Source organism: Triticum urartu, chromosome 7A (assembly GCF_056163025.1).
Source record: "Triticum urartu cultivar PI428250 chromosome 7A, HENAU_Tu73, whole genome shotgun sequence".
Classification (NCBI taxonomy): domain Eukaryota; kingdom Viridiplantae; phylum Streptophyta; class Magnoliopsida; order Poales; family Poaceae; genus Triticum; species Triticum urartu.
The window spans coordinates 728,025,423-728,041,611 of record NC_141879.1 but is presented as its reverse complement, the minus strand read 5'-3'; the positions used below and the strand labels follow the sequence as shown (position 1 = coordinate 728,041,611).

General features: G+C 44.3%; 1 protein-coding gene across 1 annotated transcript; it reads right to left on the bottom strand.

The window, feature by feature from the left end:
* Nucleotides 1-4,090: 4,090 nt before the first annotated feature.
* LOC125525276 (uncharacterized) lies at nt 4,091-14,516 on the bottom strand. The gene is made up of 19 exons (XM_048690276.2): nt 14,158-14,516; nt 13,418-13,623; nt 13,055-13,319; nt 12,471-12,696; nt 12,213-12,384; nt 11,974-12,147; nt 11,474-11,737; nt 10,894-11,160; nt 8,844-9,275; nt 8,247-8,669; nt 6,712-6,732; nt 6,561-6,622; nt 6,417-6,468; nt 6,065-6,104; nt 5,646-5,983; nt 5,448-5,579; nt 5,219-5,364; nt 4,958-5,029; nt 4,091-4,818 (listed from the first exon to the last, which is right to left on the bottom strand). Exons 1-19 carry the CDS (start codon nt 14,168-14,170, stop codon nt 4,644-4,646), a joined length of 3,480 nt encoding a protein of 1,159 aa, XP_048546233.2. The 5' UTR covers nt 14,171-14,516; the 3' UTR covers nt 4,091-4,643.
* Nucleotides 14,517-16,189: the final 1,673 nt, after the last annotated feature.

The following is a 16,189-nucleotide window of genomic DNA, read 5'->3' as shown; positions in this document are numbered from 1 at the left end:
TGTTGCCTCGTTAGGACAGATGTGCACAGTACACCTGTCGGTGAGCGCTATTTCATAGTAATTTTTCTTTCGAAAAGGAGGATTATACAAAGGGTATGCGTCAAGTGATGCACACAACCTCTATATATCACAGTAGTAATATCTCTTTTGCGGAAGTCTGAACTGCACGAACTGTCTCGTGCTGATGCGCAGAACTGCCAAGATGACAAGTCGACGACTGCCATGTTGTATCATGTGAGTTGTGTCCATCTTCATGCATGTTTTCCTTTTAATTTGAAAGTTGCCCCCCCCTCCACCCCCACCCCTCCCCTCATTCCTTGTCAGGCTCTGCCACTCCTAAGCATTAACTGCGTATAATTGATTGAAACAAGTTTTTCAACAAGTAGTCGAGCCGTGTGAGTCTGCACTTTGTAGACCTCGATCATAGACTATTTAATTAGTCTTGACACCGTCACTGGATCGAGACCATAAATGTTTCGTCGTGGACCAACTTGTTGCCTCGTTAGGACAGATGTGCACAGTACACCTGTCGGTGAGCGCTATTTCATAGTAATTTTTCTTTCGAAAAGGAGGATTATACAAAGGGTATGCGTCAAGTGATGCACACAACCTCTATATATCACAGTAGTAATATCTTATGACAAACACAAGGTCAGGGGTGCGTGCAGCGCCCGGCAATCAGCTGGCTGGTCTACACTCTACAGATTAAAATTAAGCAAGAGGATGCGTCGTGCAGATCTCTATGTTTTACGTGGCATCTGCAGGGTTGACATCGATTGTTCAACTTATGTTTGAGTTGGCTGTGACGCCCTTCAATCTGCTAGCTAGCTTGCTATTCAAAGCCGTGGTAGCGAGCTGGTTTCAGCCGGTTATCTCTTGGTACCCTGTTTCGTTGTTTTTGGTTGGTTTGCCCCTGAGTGGGTAATACTCTTTTGCTCCTGCTGGAGCGATGAACAGTTGATAGAATAGATGTTGGTGTCATCGGATATTTGTCCTACAGTGGGAGTTTCGATGACGAGCACCTGCAGTGGCTTTCCCGACGATGCACTGAACACGCTTCCCCTTTAACCTTCTCTTTATTTCTGGTGTAGACAGTTGTATTTCCCTTATTCAGTTAATGGAAAGGGGTTATGCCCGGTTTAAAAAGAATATTCAAACCCGGGACAGCTAAGGAATTGCTCGGGGTCTAATGGTACTTGGACCACAAATGTTTTTTGAGTATCCTGTCCTGCTCCTTTGGACAAATTGGTAGCAAGCTGTCGACGATAAAAAAATTGATTTTTTTTTGCTGTCAGGTTTCAGCTAGCTGTGAAGTACAAAGCTAGATGGAAAATTTTAAAAATGAATTTTCCCATGTCTACGGTCATCTGCTAGAGAGCAATCGGTCATCTTCGAAGGAGCAATCCCTGGTACAGAGATACAGATTTTCCTCTAGAATGAAGAACCCAGAGAAGCCAATTTCGAAGATGAAAGCAACATAAGGAAACTACAAGGACGGACGAGACCATCGCAACTCTCCTCACAGCCAATGGTGCAACTGCAGGCCTTTTAAGTAATATAGCACCCCTTGTCGAAAAAAAGGTGCAACTGCGGGGCCGGTGGGCCAAGAAGATCTAGGACGAACCCCAAATCGCCGGCGACGATAGGCGAGATGGCTGTTGTTGCCGGAGGCGGCCAAGGCGCAATTTTGGGTGGGCCAGCTTGGAGCAATGATCGTGAGGTGATGGCTCCTCTACTCCTGCCGTCCCGGAAAGTGCATCGATGACGTCCTGTCAATGTTTTAAATAACGGGCTATGGAAAATAGTGGCGGGCCTCCAAATCAGCTATAGAGGAGCTATAGCGGGCTAAAGCTTCGCTATAGCCGGCTATTTAAAACTATGCGTCCGGTTCTCCGTTCCGTTGGCCGCCCTCAATGCTCCAATGGAGATAGATCAGGTCAGGACGGAATGCATACATACTCGTAGGAAGCTAACCAGCAGTGCTCTTCTAGTCACTCTGATTACACGCACACCGCACACCAGGGAATGAGCGTGCCATCAGTTACTGGATCTCTGACGATTACACGATTAAAAGAGATTGTTCGCTCCAGTGTTATGGTTGTGTGCATCTTGTGATGCAGCGGCTGCGGTAATCCCCTTCTTGAAAAAAAATGTTGATAGGTGTTGGATCACATGCTGTGAGGCCAACTTCAGTGCGTATCCCCAATTGGTCCGCCAGCGTTCTTATGTAGCAAACGGACAAATTTTCAGACCCAACGAGCAACCTCATTTTATATTTTCGTCCATTTTATGTCCGTTAGACCCTATTTTTAGATCAGAATTGGGCTGGATTTGCGGTCAAAGCGGACAGAACCGGACGCTTCCCGCGCCTTCTCCGTCCATGCCAGTCTGGAGTGACCCCACCTGTCACCCACCCACCCCCACCACTCTCTCTCTCTTCCTTTTTCTCTCTCTCCCACCAACCCCATGCACAGCTGTATGCGACGGCGAGCAGGTGAGGCCGGCCGGCCGGGGCGCGGCGCCAGGAGCAAGCGGGCGCAGGCGTGACCGCGGACGCGACGGCAGAAGCTCGCGGGAGCGGGAGTAGGACCTCGCGCCGAAGCTCTCGGGCGCCGCCTGCGACGGCAGGTGAGCGCGCAGGCGGGTGCGAGCGCACGCGCGGGCGGGCGAGGCGCGGCAGGACGCGGCGGGTTCGGACGAGCTCTGTGCGCAGGCGAGCTTCGGACGAGCTGCGTGCGCAGGTGAGCGTCGGACGACCAGCGGCTCCACGCGCGGGACAACGGCCACTAGGAGCTTCGGTTGTGTTCTTTGTACCTGCGCCCTTGAAGTGTTTGAAGAAATGACAGACTCGGACAAAACCGGACAGCGTTTGGGATGATTTCGCTGCGTTGGGCGCACGCACGGTGGACTATTGCTACTACAAACGGACGTTCGTTTGGGGCCGTGCGTTGGAGTTGGTCTGATTGCTAGTGCTGTATCAGTAGCTTTGTTTCTGCTGTGAAACCGGTACTTTGGTGATGAGGGCAGCTGTAGGCCTGTACCTCTTTTATCTGTGCTTTGCTTTTTGTGTAGGTGATTGTTTGAGCTTTGTAAAACTGTTGTCGGTTTCTTTACTGGAAATCCATGAGGAGAGGCTGGTTGTTTCTAAAATCTTGGTGCTTGCCCATGGCTTTCTTGAATGCAGTCTCCGCAGTTTTCAGGTCACGTTCTGCCTTGCTTGCCAACGGTTTTCACGGATCCAAATCCTGCATGATCAAAAGCCACGTTGCTCGGCTGCCCCGATTATTCGTGAAACCTCCATGAAGTTTCCCAGGCCAGGTGTTCAATGCGAAAAGTGAACCACCATACAGTTCTCCTCAGTGGGGATAGAAACCTAGTTTGAGGCTCTGAAGATTGGGCATCGTTCCTTCTTTGAGCTTAAGTCGCAGCACACCACACCGAAACTCAAAAACCCAAGAGCACCAAACTTTGCAGGTGTGTAGACGATTTGTCTTGTGATCGGTCCCTGGACGTGCAACCACGAGAGAACAGTGAGGAACAGTGATCTTCGCAGGCTATTGATATCATCACTTTGTGGTTCTGTGAATACAAATTTCCGAATGCAGAGATTGGTCTAAGCCGTCCAGTCCACTTGTGGATACCACAAGTAGGTGACAGCAACCCGGATTGTCCTCACTGAATGTGGGGATGAACAATATTCTCTCAAATAGCATTTTATGTTTAGAATCACATTCGCTGGAATAGTTGCTACTCTTGCATCAATTTCAAAGTGTTTCCAGTTGTTTTGGACCTTGCATCAGATCTGGAGGACGTGTGGTGTCGTTGTGTGTGATCTGCAAAGATCTCAGTAGAACCTCAAAACACCAGTGCTTGGTTCATCGGCGCCCACACGGAGGATGAGAGATCGAAGAACTTTAAAACTCCAAAATGGAACAGTAGTAACCATTATTCGAGTAATGGCGAGTGATCGAACTTGCGAAAGTCCAATAGCTTCTGCTCTAGCTGCATATGTTGCACTGTCGAATTGAAAGGGACTGACGACTGACCTTGTTAGAAAACCATACTGTCCATTTAGAATGATCTATTACAGTGATAAAATTATCATCTCTGGACTTTGATATAATAATGAGATCATCCACTGTGTGATGCACTGCAAAGTACAGTAATATACCTCATAAAGATAGTCCAAAGAAAGAAATGAAACTAATAATTAACACATGATAACTTGGACTGTCGAGCAGCAGTGAGCAACTCTCAAGCAACAAGACCACCTAGCCAGATCATTTTCTGCTCTCAAGCTCTAACTACTCCCTGCAGCTTCGTCGTGGGTAGAAAGAGTTAATCTTGGCGAGAGAGTTGCCTAGTTGTGCTCCAAGCAGTCAACCAGCCAAATCTTCAGATCTCAGAATACCTGAGAATATCAGGTGCTATGGGAGGGAGCATTCTCCCGTGCTCCAGGAGCTTCTGAAACGTTGGATCTGAGGTCCAACGGTCATCTCAGGTGCTCCGATAAATTTTCAAAAAGCCTGTCAGAAGTCCCTTAATTACACGCATGTCCAGGGGCTCCTCGGATGACCGTGGATCTCAGCCGAGCTTGCTGTGTAGCACCTGAGACTCCCTCCTCAGAATACATCATGCTGGTGTCAGCATTTTTTAGCTTTTTCTTTCTTTCTTGCATGCATGCTCTTGACGTTTGTATCCAACAGGATTTCCCAATCTGCTGCTGATACAGAATCCTCACTCTTGCCCTCGCCGCCACCATGTTCTTCATCGCCAATTTCCATCACTGATAGGGTGTCATTATGTGCAACCGCGACCCTAACAGATAAAGGAGCATGCACTTTAGTACTTGTCCAGAATCATAGGGAACAAAAACATGGATATACCTAAGCAAGCAGTATGTAAAGATGATCCTTAGGCAGTAGAAATAATAACAAGAACAAAAAATACTAGTTACCTTCGCGACCCTGCCAAACATGCGAGACCTTCGACCCTTTCACGGCCATGAATGTTCAGTATCCTCTTGAGCCTGGGGAATATGAAGCACTCACTAGTTTACCATAAATGTTAACAAATCACATGGGAAACATATTTCGTATGTGAGAGCTTGCCAACCGGCATCTACAGTATCATTTTGGAATACACAATCTATGCTAGTATTAGTTGCATGAGATGTAGGGAATGTGCTTGTTTCGTAAGGGCATACTTTGGTGATTACCTGAAATTAATGGAGCACCACAAATAAACATGGCCGTCTTCTGTACCTGTTACTAGAATTGGAAGATTGGGATGGGAAACGACAGAAAGAACTGCGGACCTATGAGGTAGTGTACCAGTGCACGCATTCTTCTGCATGTCCCATATCTTTATTATAGAAAACAAGGCATGCATTATTAGAAATCTTATGTGTGTGTTGTGTTAATATATTTTTCAACAAAATGGCAGACCTTGGCAGTCTTGTCCAAAGAGCCAGTAACCAAACACTTCCGACCATCCCGTGTGAAGAAATCCAGGCACCTCACATTACGCGAATGCCCAGAAAGAGTAAACTTGCATTCGGGAGAATCAAGACTCCAAACCTGAACACTAGACATCTTAGAAAACAGAACGTACTTCATCGTAGAGACAGACAGAGGGAGAAAGACCTGTATTGCGTGATCCTCCGAACCATCAGTGAAACTAGCAAAACTGTTGGTGTCTTCTGGGTTAAATGCGACTCCACAAACATAGCCCCAGTGTTCTTCAGATGTTTGTATGCACTTCAAGCTCCAGTGCTGGTCCCAGTCCCAAAGCTTTATTTGTGCACGAGATCCTGACAGCACATAGGGCTTTGTTGGATGAACGGCTAGTGAACAAACACCAAGACTGTGAGCTTCAAAACTCATGATGTTTTCCATTTTATTCTCATATTTGTACACATGGACGAAACCATCACTTGACCCAGCCACAAACCATCTCTTTCGTGCAATGAATTTAACACAAACTGCAGTGAGAACAATCATCTAATTAGCATATCAGTGTACCGTGGGAGAAACTTGTGTTAACGAATAAGTCTGAAGGATACCTATTTGCGACCTTGAGGCTTCAACCGAACCTACCGATTTCTGTCAATAAAATACAAATTATCATTTGTTAGTCCAAGGTAAACAAAAGAATGTACATTTGCCAATACAAATCGGGCTTTTTGTGAGGACCCTATACATTTATCCATGGTAATTGAATTACCACGAGAAAAGAGATATTATTCTGTCGAACATCACCAAACTTAATCATATTTTGCTATTTGCTAATCAACAGTGTGTTCATATGTACTAACTGTTACTGCCACATGCATCTTTTCGATGGAGATGCCAGGAGGCAATATAGTTCTTTTGTTATCATAGAAAAATGTCTGCTCACATAATACAGTAACATACCTGTAGGCCATAGTTATGCATGTGAACATACCCAAATGAACCTGTTAAAATTCTGTATGACAAGAAGATCAGAACACATCCAATGAACTAACTTGAAAATTGAGGTTTAAATAGTCAAATGCCCATATTATGCTATGCACTCACAATGGATCTGTCTGATTTGCATCCATGGAATGGATCGAATCTGTATTCTCCACCGATATGATCTGACAAAATGAAGTTCTTGTCAACACTAGAGAAACGACCTCCAAGATGGATCTAATGAAGAGAGAGAAAAATCCGAAACCTGATATACCTTTATTAAAGGGGGCATTGCCTAATGCAGCGTCAATGGATGAAAGAAAAAGAGAAACAAAAGGAAACATCAGCACAGTTCAATTCGTCAATGTAGGAGCATCATCCCAATGGCACAACACAATTGGCCCCATAAACGGATTTAGCTGGGATCTCTTTGTGGATCATCTTGAATCCTCTCTATTATAGTGCAATTAATGACTTCTTTCACTTAGCATAGCACAATTGAGATGGTATGAGTCACTCTTGGATTGATTCGTACAACAAACTTAGGGCATGTCCTTTTTTGTTGTAAAAGATTTATTCACAAAAAGTCATCAGTATTTCATTTCCAAACTTCCCAGACCAAAAAAAATTCACGGGCTCACGGCTTGGTAGTTAATGCCCAGCCTCACGGTGGGCATAAAACCCGATACCCGTAGCCCGAACCCGAAAAACCCAAACCCGTATAGCCCGAACCTGAAAAACCCGAGCACTATATCGGGTAATAGTTTTGGAAACCAGGATTTTATTTGGGTAATTCGAGTAAAATGTCATGGTACCCGAATTACCCAAATATCCCGAAATATATTGGCAGCCAAATAAAATTCCCTCACGCATGGAGAAGGTCCAGCCGAAAATCGCTTCGCTACTCGCTAGCCTCCTCGAAAACATTGGTCTAGTGCCGTGTCCCCTACCCCAACCCCACACACGAGTCGCACCCGATTTCCTCATTCCCTTCTCAAACGCGCGCCGCAGGGCTAGCTGATGACCACCACCTCGCATGGCCACCACTCGGCCCAGCGAGCCGCAAGCCACCCGCCGGCGCTTCCTTCGCACTGCCGCAGCTGCCCTCCTCCGCCTCCTGTTCTGCCTGGCTAGCCTCCCGGCTGCGGCACAGCCACAGCGCTATGCGCACCAACTCCAGGCCACCGCCCTCTGCAAGTTCTGGCCTGCGAGCTCGACCGCCTCTGCAGGCGCTCACCTCGCCCGTTGGCCACCTCACGATGCCCCTGAACTATGGTTTCTCTTTTCTATGTCTGGTATTTCGTGTAATTGAGGATTACCCGAACCCGAACCTGATTTTTCAGGTACCCGAATTGTCGGGTATAAAAAATTATGGACAATTTTTGGGTGTTGTTTTTTAAAACCCGACATTTTTATAACCCGAATTACCCATCCCGAATTAAATTCGGGTAACCCCAAACTCCCAGCCTGTTATATCTGTGTTATATCCATAGCCAATCCTTCACCTATCCATGTTATATTTGTTCCATACTGCTGAAACATTCTGTTTGAGTAGGTACACCAAAATGTAAGAGACCATATTCTGTAGCATTCGAAATCCGGATAAGTTTTGATTTGGTAGTCTAGCGACTAATGGCATAGATGAGGCATCAAGTCATTGACTCACAACAGAAGAAAGTACAACCATTCTAGTGCATTACATCATATGGTATGCACAATTTCGGTAAAACAAGGTTGAACATCCCTAGTAACCAATACTGCACTTATCCCCACTGAGCAGAAAATAATTGTTTGCTTGAAAAAACTGACCTCGAATGGCATCTCTGCTTGTAGGGCACAAACAGCTTTCAATGAAACCTTATGCACCGTAGTCCCCGTCTCTTCGGCTTCCTTAAAATGTTCTTCGCAAATGTATTTGGCATCAGTACATAATGAATCATAACCAATTATACTGCTCTGCAGGATTAAATCTATAGTTCTTTCTTTTGGTAGGTTTTTGTGTTTATTCATTGTCACAACGAGAGTGTAAGTGGACCTCGGGGCAACAATTCCATACAATGGCAGACATAAGAAGCATGACTGGTCATTGCCCTTCTTCATGAGCACAAGTAACAAATTTTCATCTGTGTTGTTTGTTATTTCAAGTGAGCATGGGATCAACTTGTCGGGTTCGAAGCGAAAGTGGAGCTCAAGCGGGCAAACGTCAGGAAGGGCACTGAACCCTGTGATTACCTGCAAGAAAAGAGAACATGTAGTAGCCCATTATGACATTTTACTTGCTTAATTTTCTGCCGTATTGGTACTGTTACTTGCAACATTATTCAGAACACACAAGTTTCATTTGTACTGTCCCGTAATCAAGTAGATATAGCTTTGCAGGATGGCATGCTTAGTTAGTGATCTCACCTCAGTCTCAGTGGTTGTGTCATGTGCTGATTGTGACACACTGGAATCCTTTGCTCCCCCTAGATCATTTTGATTGCCTATGCTCGATTCTCGCAAAAACACCGAAGCAGCGGGCGGCGGTGATGCTTGAGCCTGTTGTGCCTGCTCGTGGCTGGGCAGGGGATGTACCTTAATCCGCCGCCGGAGACCCGGGGCAGCCACCCCTGCTCGCCCACATGGAAGGTCCGACAAATCCTCATCAGAATTCGCCTCAGCCACCAATTTACCATCTGTCTTATTGATGACATTGTCTTCAGTCACAGTATGGCATGCTGTTTTCGCCTCATCCACCAATTTACCATCTGTCTTGTTCATGACATTCTCTTCAGTCACACTATGGGGAGCGAGATCCTTGCTCGCAGTATATAATGGAAACTCTTCACGGGCTTCCACCTATATACAAAGACACAAATTAATGTAGAGACTTTCAACACCATAATTAAGAATAACATAATTAAGATTATTCTTGTTGATTTCATATTTCATGAATCTTGATCTTTTCATTAAAGAGAAGTGCATAAGACAGTTTGATCTATATGCACTACAACTGCTATAGTATATAAAGTTTTTTGTATTTAAAATGTTAAATTTGATCGAACTTGTGTGGTTAACATCAGATGAAGTTCCTACTCATGTATGTTTAATTCTTGAGGTAATTGCTCTTCCTCAAAAGTAACTTAATTTTCCTTAAACTATAAGTTGATTTGTTTTCTTATGATTACAAGAACAATGGAAATGTGTGCACATACACCCTACGATAAGATACCGCGGAAGATCATGTGGTGGCCTTGGAGAAACACAAAGTCCCACCAAAGTACATTACCCTCATCAAGGACATGTACGATAATGTTGTGACAAGTGTTCAAACAAGTGCATGATTGCGACACTGATGACTTTCCAATTGAAATAGGACTGCACCAAAGGTTAGCTTTGAGCTCTTGCCATTTTGCGTTGGTAATGGATGAGGTCACAAAGGATATACAAGGAGATGTCCCATGGTGTATGCTCTTGGTGAATCATGTAATACTAATCGATGATAGTTGAATAGAGGTTAACAACAAGTTAGAGTTGAAAGATTTTGGAATCAAAAGGTTTTAAGTAGAACTAAAACTGAGTACATGAGGTGCGATTTCAATACAACTTGGCATGAGGAGGAGGTTAGCCTTGGATGGGCAGGTGGTACCTCAGAAGGACACCTTTTGATATGTGGGGTCAATGCTGCAAAAGGACGGTGATATCGATGCATATGTGAGCCATCAAATCACAGACAGATGTATGAAGTGGCGGCAACCTTCTGGCAACTTATGTGACAAGAGAGTTCCACAAAATTTAAAAGAGTCAGGTTCGATAGGACTGCGATTCGACCTACAATATTGCATGGCAGAAAAAATGTTGGTCGAATAAAAGGAGACATGTCCAACAGTTAGGTGTAGCATGGATGTGCATGCTGAGATGGATGTGGCCATGCACAAGAATGGATCAGGTCCAGGATGATGATATACGTGATAGAGTTGGTGTAGCACCAAGTGATGAGAAGGTTCTCCAACATCGTTTGAGATGGTTTGGAATATACAATGCATGCCTCCACATGCATCAGTGCATATCGAAAGGATAAAGCATGCTGATAATGTCAAGAGAGGCCGGGGTAGACCAACTTGACATGCCAAGAGTCTGTAAAGAGAGACCTGAAGGACTGGAATATCACTAAAGAACTAGCAATGGGCAGGGGTGTGTGGAAGTTAGCTATCCATGTGATAGAACCATGCCTAGGTTTCGAGATGTTATGTGTTTTAGCTCTAGCCTACCCACTTGTTTGGTACTGAAAGACTTTGGTGTTGTGCTCATAGGTCTACCAAGAGCAACGTCCGAGCGCGCACACACAAACACACACATGAGTAGACCAGGATACATCCATGAACACCACAAGTTGCTAGATACGTAAATAACTAAGGAGGTCTGAGGGTGACTAGAATCAAGTAGAATTAGTATTTAAATTAATTAGGGAGCTCACCGCAGATGTTGTGTCACTAGCTAGTTGTGGCTCACTAGCGGCTTTCATTTCCTCTTGATAATTCGGACTTTCGGTCCTCAACTCTAATAAAGGTGTTGGTGAAAACCCCTCAGATGCAGTCTTGTCTACCACTTTGCCATCTATCTCGCTGTTGCACATATCTTCTGTGACACTCAGGATTGTGAGATCTTTGCTTGCACTAGTGTTTAGTACCAGCAACTTTTCCGTGTACTGCATATCTGATGGCAAGTTTTCGTGGGCTTCAATCTACGCACACATACGTACATAACTGATGAGACTTGTCAACAAACAAAATGAAGACTCACAGAGTAAAGTTTCTTCTTGTTAATTTGATACTTGAAAATAAAAAATAAATAGAAGTGTAAGTCAGTCTGATCTACATACAATAGGGATAGTATAATGTAAATTATATTGCGGCATTAATATAATTTAGAAGAATCAATCCAATCAGAATCTTAACTAAATACTATCTGTCACTCAACTATAAATAAAGATCATTTGGGCTGACCACTTATCGAATAAACATATCTTTGGAAGTTAGTATTTTTAGTCAGCTCACCTCACTGGTTTTGTCACTTGCTTGTTCTGGCTTACTGGACTCGTTTACTACCTCTTGGTGATTCTGAGTGCGTATGTTTGACTCCCACAAGGGCGTTGTTGGTGACAAACCTTCCTGTGATTGCTTCACCCCACACATTTGACCATCTGTCTCATTGCTGAATACATCTTCAATGATACTGTGCTCCTTGCTAACAGTAGTGTCTAGAATCAGTGACTTGTCCTTGCACTGCATTTCTATAGGTAACCCTCCGCAGGCTTCCATCTATGCATAGAAACAGCTGGTGAGACTTTTCGACAAATAAAATTGATCACATGTGTACGTTTTTGTAAATTTGATATTCATAAATCTTGGACACATTTTATAAAAACGAAGAGAAGGAAGATAAAGGACCAAAGGCAATTTGATGTGAAAATACGAGGGCTGTTGTAGTGCAAATTATTCTTGTAGTGGCTTTCATAATAATTAATTTAGGACATCATATAGAATGCTGACCATACCTGGTCTGCTGCATTAAGCACTTGGACTATATCCTTTGCTGTAGGTCTTTTCTCCATAGCAGGGTCCACACATGTTAGGGCTATGGCGATGCATAGTTCTACTTGTTGGCTATATTTTTTCATTGATATATACTTCGATGTGGATACAAATTTGCTCCTCCAACTTCTAAGCACCTATATGTGCTTGCACAATGAGCTAAATGATAATATTATGCAAAGGTTAGAATAGTTTATCTTACTTTCTCTTTGAAATGCTGACAAGATGTAGCAGCATTTTTGGAACTATCGAGGTCAAAATAAGGATACTCCCTTTGACCCGTAATTATCTCTATGATGATAATACCCAAGCTGAAAATATCTGCCTTCTTAGTGATTACGCCATGAATTAAGTATTCTGGTGCCATATATCCACTGAAATTTTGAAGTGCAAGCAGTGGAAATGTAAACAAGTAGCTGAGGAAAAGAAAAAAGAATAAGGTGCAAGAGGTATAGCTTACCGCGTTCCTGCATGATTATCAGTGACAATGTGTGATTGCTGTTCGCCAAAGATCCTGGACAGACCAAAGTCCGCAATTTTTGGTGTCATATTAGAGTCCATCAATATATTTTCAGGCTTAAGGTCCAGATGGATGATACGGCATTCGTCATGAAGGAAACGCAAGCCATTGCAAATCCCCTTGATTATCTCATATCTCATATTCCACTTGAGGTCCAAAGATCTTTCTGTATGGACCGATAAACAAACATAACGAAATTGTAAACCCACTCAGAATTTATAATTTGGGAGTCTTTCCCTGCTATAAAAAGAGATGCCTATATCGTTTCCCACTTTCCCATGAAAAAGGATGCCTTGTTTCTTCAAGCCATTTTCTTCTCTCCACGTGGGTGTACCAAAATAGTGCTCACTTTGTGTGTGAATAACTGAGAGTGGGTGACCGGTCGCCCTTAGGCTAATACATAACATAATTATTTTGTTTGAAAGCATGCATGGTTGGAGAACATAGTTTTGAGGTGTTTTCTGAGGAAGTAAACTTACTAAGGAGAGAGAAATAACAATGTATAATGTATTCGGTTAACATACCATAAATATGTTTGTCGAGGCCTTTGTTGGATACATACTCGAAGCAGAGTAACCTTTTTGGAACTTCAGCAAAGATATGCTTCTTACTCCCACTTGGTTTCTCTATCGCTTCCCAATGCGATTCTGCACAGTAACCTACAAATTGTACTATGTTTCGGTGCTTGATACCCATAAGATAACTGACCTCATTCTGGAAATTCTCCTCTTTTAGATTTAATTCAAAAAGCTTCTTCACCGCAATAATTTTACCACTCCGAAGAACTCCCTGCATTGTAAGTTAAACCTCTCTTCAAAAGATGTCCACCTGACATTGTTTAGTTTCTGTTGCTAACAATTGACAGTGGAGTCAGTAATTGGCTATACCTTGTAAACAACTCCATACCCACCTCTACCAAGTTCCGATTCAGTCGAAAAATCACATGTGATGGCTCTCAAAAATTCTAGACGAAGACACATCGGTGTTGCATCTGAATCTTGTAGTTTCTTCTCCAGTTCATCACGTAAACTACACATCGGTGTTGCATTTGAATCTTGTAGCTTCTCCGGTTCATCATGTGAGTTAGACATTTCTGATCATACAAACAACCATTTTAGAATGGAATAAACAACAACAACATACCCTTTTAGACTGATACTATGATGTGAGTTATGTACGTGTCAGCAACTCAAACCACCTCGTCTTCATGTTAACTTTGATATTTGCTAAAAGAAGTGTAGTCATCTACAGCAGGGACCTTGTTAATTCTGAGAAAACACCTTGATCCAGCGGATCAATGTGACCATGTATTAACCCGTAGTCCTGATCCGTACGAAAAGAAGCTCGCTACTTTTTTTTGAGGAAAAGCTAAGCTTTATTAATTACGAGTGCTTGGGAAAATCACCCAAAACACAACCAGCCACTTGTGGCGGTACATGAGACTCCCAATACAAAGTTTCAGAATATACAAAGCGATATCCTCTAGCTACTTGTGTGTACATTTGTTTTGATCAATACCAAATATAAAAACTGTACTTCATATACTTCTCGGATCTGAACGCATCAAGTTCGAACTCAATCAGAACGAGGCATACAAAGTGTAGCAGTAATGAGCTGGAGTACTAACCGGGACGATTCATAGTGATGCACCTGCTAGCTTCTCAGAAAACATGTACTGTCCACGTAGAAGATCGAAGCGCAGGAAGACCATCAGACTGTCGATCCACCTTTAAAGGCTTCGAAATTCAGATCTAGACCAAACGGAGTAGACTTGACTTGGACACTTGGCCTGGGGTCCGGACAGTAATGCCGGTAGGCGAGAGAGACAGGTCCAGCCACAGTATCCATGGTAGATGAGAGTCCCAAATGGTCCATAGTCAAGCATCAAAACATGGGAGATTTTGATAAATCCTCTCCAACTGCATCTTAACAACCTACCCCTGTTGTGAAAATTTCATGGGTTCAGGTCTTGCCTGATAAGGATTCCTAAAGAGTATATGGAGGGGAACAGCAAATGCTCGCTTGATCTTATGCATGGCCCATGAAATGGTACAGCCAGGTGAGCATGTATGTAGAGCATCTATTTTTTTTTTTTTGGAAATGGAGGATTAGCCCCGGCCTCTGCATCATAATGATGCATGCAGCCAGGTGAGCCTGTATGTAGAGCATCTATTGTCCACCAACTGCAATTTCGGCTTCTCAATCATCTCTGCAATTAATGGTCTCTCATATATTATCCATCCAACTGCCATTTCGACAGGACCAGCCAGTATACATCTGCATGTCAGTAGATGCATGAGAACAGCAAGAAGAGACAGCCAATATGGTCCACACCTAATGAAAATGGTAGAGCCAGGGGGTCTATAGAGCATCTATTTTGTCCATCAAACTGTCCTTTCAGATTCATAATCATCTCTGCAATTAATAGCTAATGGTTTCCTCACCTCCTATGCTAGTGACGTTCACATATGAGCTCATCCTATTTTGGCGGCGATGGCAAATGACTAGAAAGACAGTTAAACCACAGCAACGTCCCACGTAATAGCCCATAGTTAAGATCCGGTTGAAAACAGCAAATGATAAATAGTATATGGGGTCAAAATCCATGAGTTCAGATCCTGCATGACAAGGATTCCTAAACTGTATATGGGAAACAGCAAATGCTAACTTGATTTCAGGCATGGCCCAGAAAATGGCACAGGCCAGGGGAGCTGTATGTAGAGCATCTATTGTCCATCCAACTGCCCTTGCGGCTTCTCAGTTATCACTGCAATTATTGGTTAATGGCCTCCTCCTAGATCTACTTCCGATCTTGTTTTTCTGCGGCAATGGCGAGAAGCGTGGCTCCGCTGTGGCTGCGTCTGCGCCGGCTTAGGTCCAAAATGGTCCACACTTAAGCATCAAAACATGGGGGGTTTTGATAGCATCCTATCTAATTGTGATCTTGATGCTAACAATTTACACCTTCGGTCAAAATTTCATGAATTCAGATCATGCAGTATATCAGGACTCATAACAGTGTATGGGGAACAGCAAGTGCACACTTGATTTCAGGCATGGACCAGGAAAATGGTACGGCCAGGGGACAGGGGAGCCAGCCTGTAAAGCATCTATTGTCCATCCAACTGCCCTTTCGGCTTCTCAATCATCTCTGCAATTCATGGTTAATGGTCTCGTCGTCCTGATTTCTGCGGCAATGGCGGGACGCGAAAACACAGTGATTCCAGCCACCACCTGGTAGGGACTGGACGGATAAACCATTAGCATCGATCACTAGCAACATGTGGGGATCGCTGCAAGAGGCTGGCACCTGGGGGTGAAGAAGCCGGACGACGGCTACCTGCAGTCGGTGGCACCGGAGATGCTCACGGCCGCGTGCGACCGACGCGCGTGGCTCCACCACGCCGGCGCCGGGGCCGGCGCACTGGGTGGTGGAGGCACGCGTACGGCGGCGTTCCATTGCCGCCGCCCCGCAGCATCGCCAGCGCGAGTGTCGTCGGATTGGGGGAGGAAGAAGCAGCACCTCGAGGAAATGGGGCTAGGGTGTGGGCCGGGTGAGGTATGGATGGGTGGGCTTGGTATATGAAATCGGTCCAATTAGACCGCAACGGCCCAGCCCGGCACCTGACCCTTTCACCGGCCCATGAACACATGAGGTA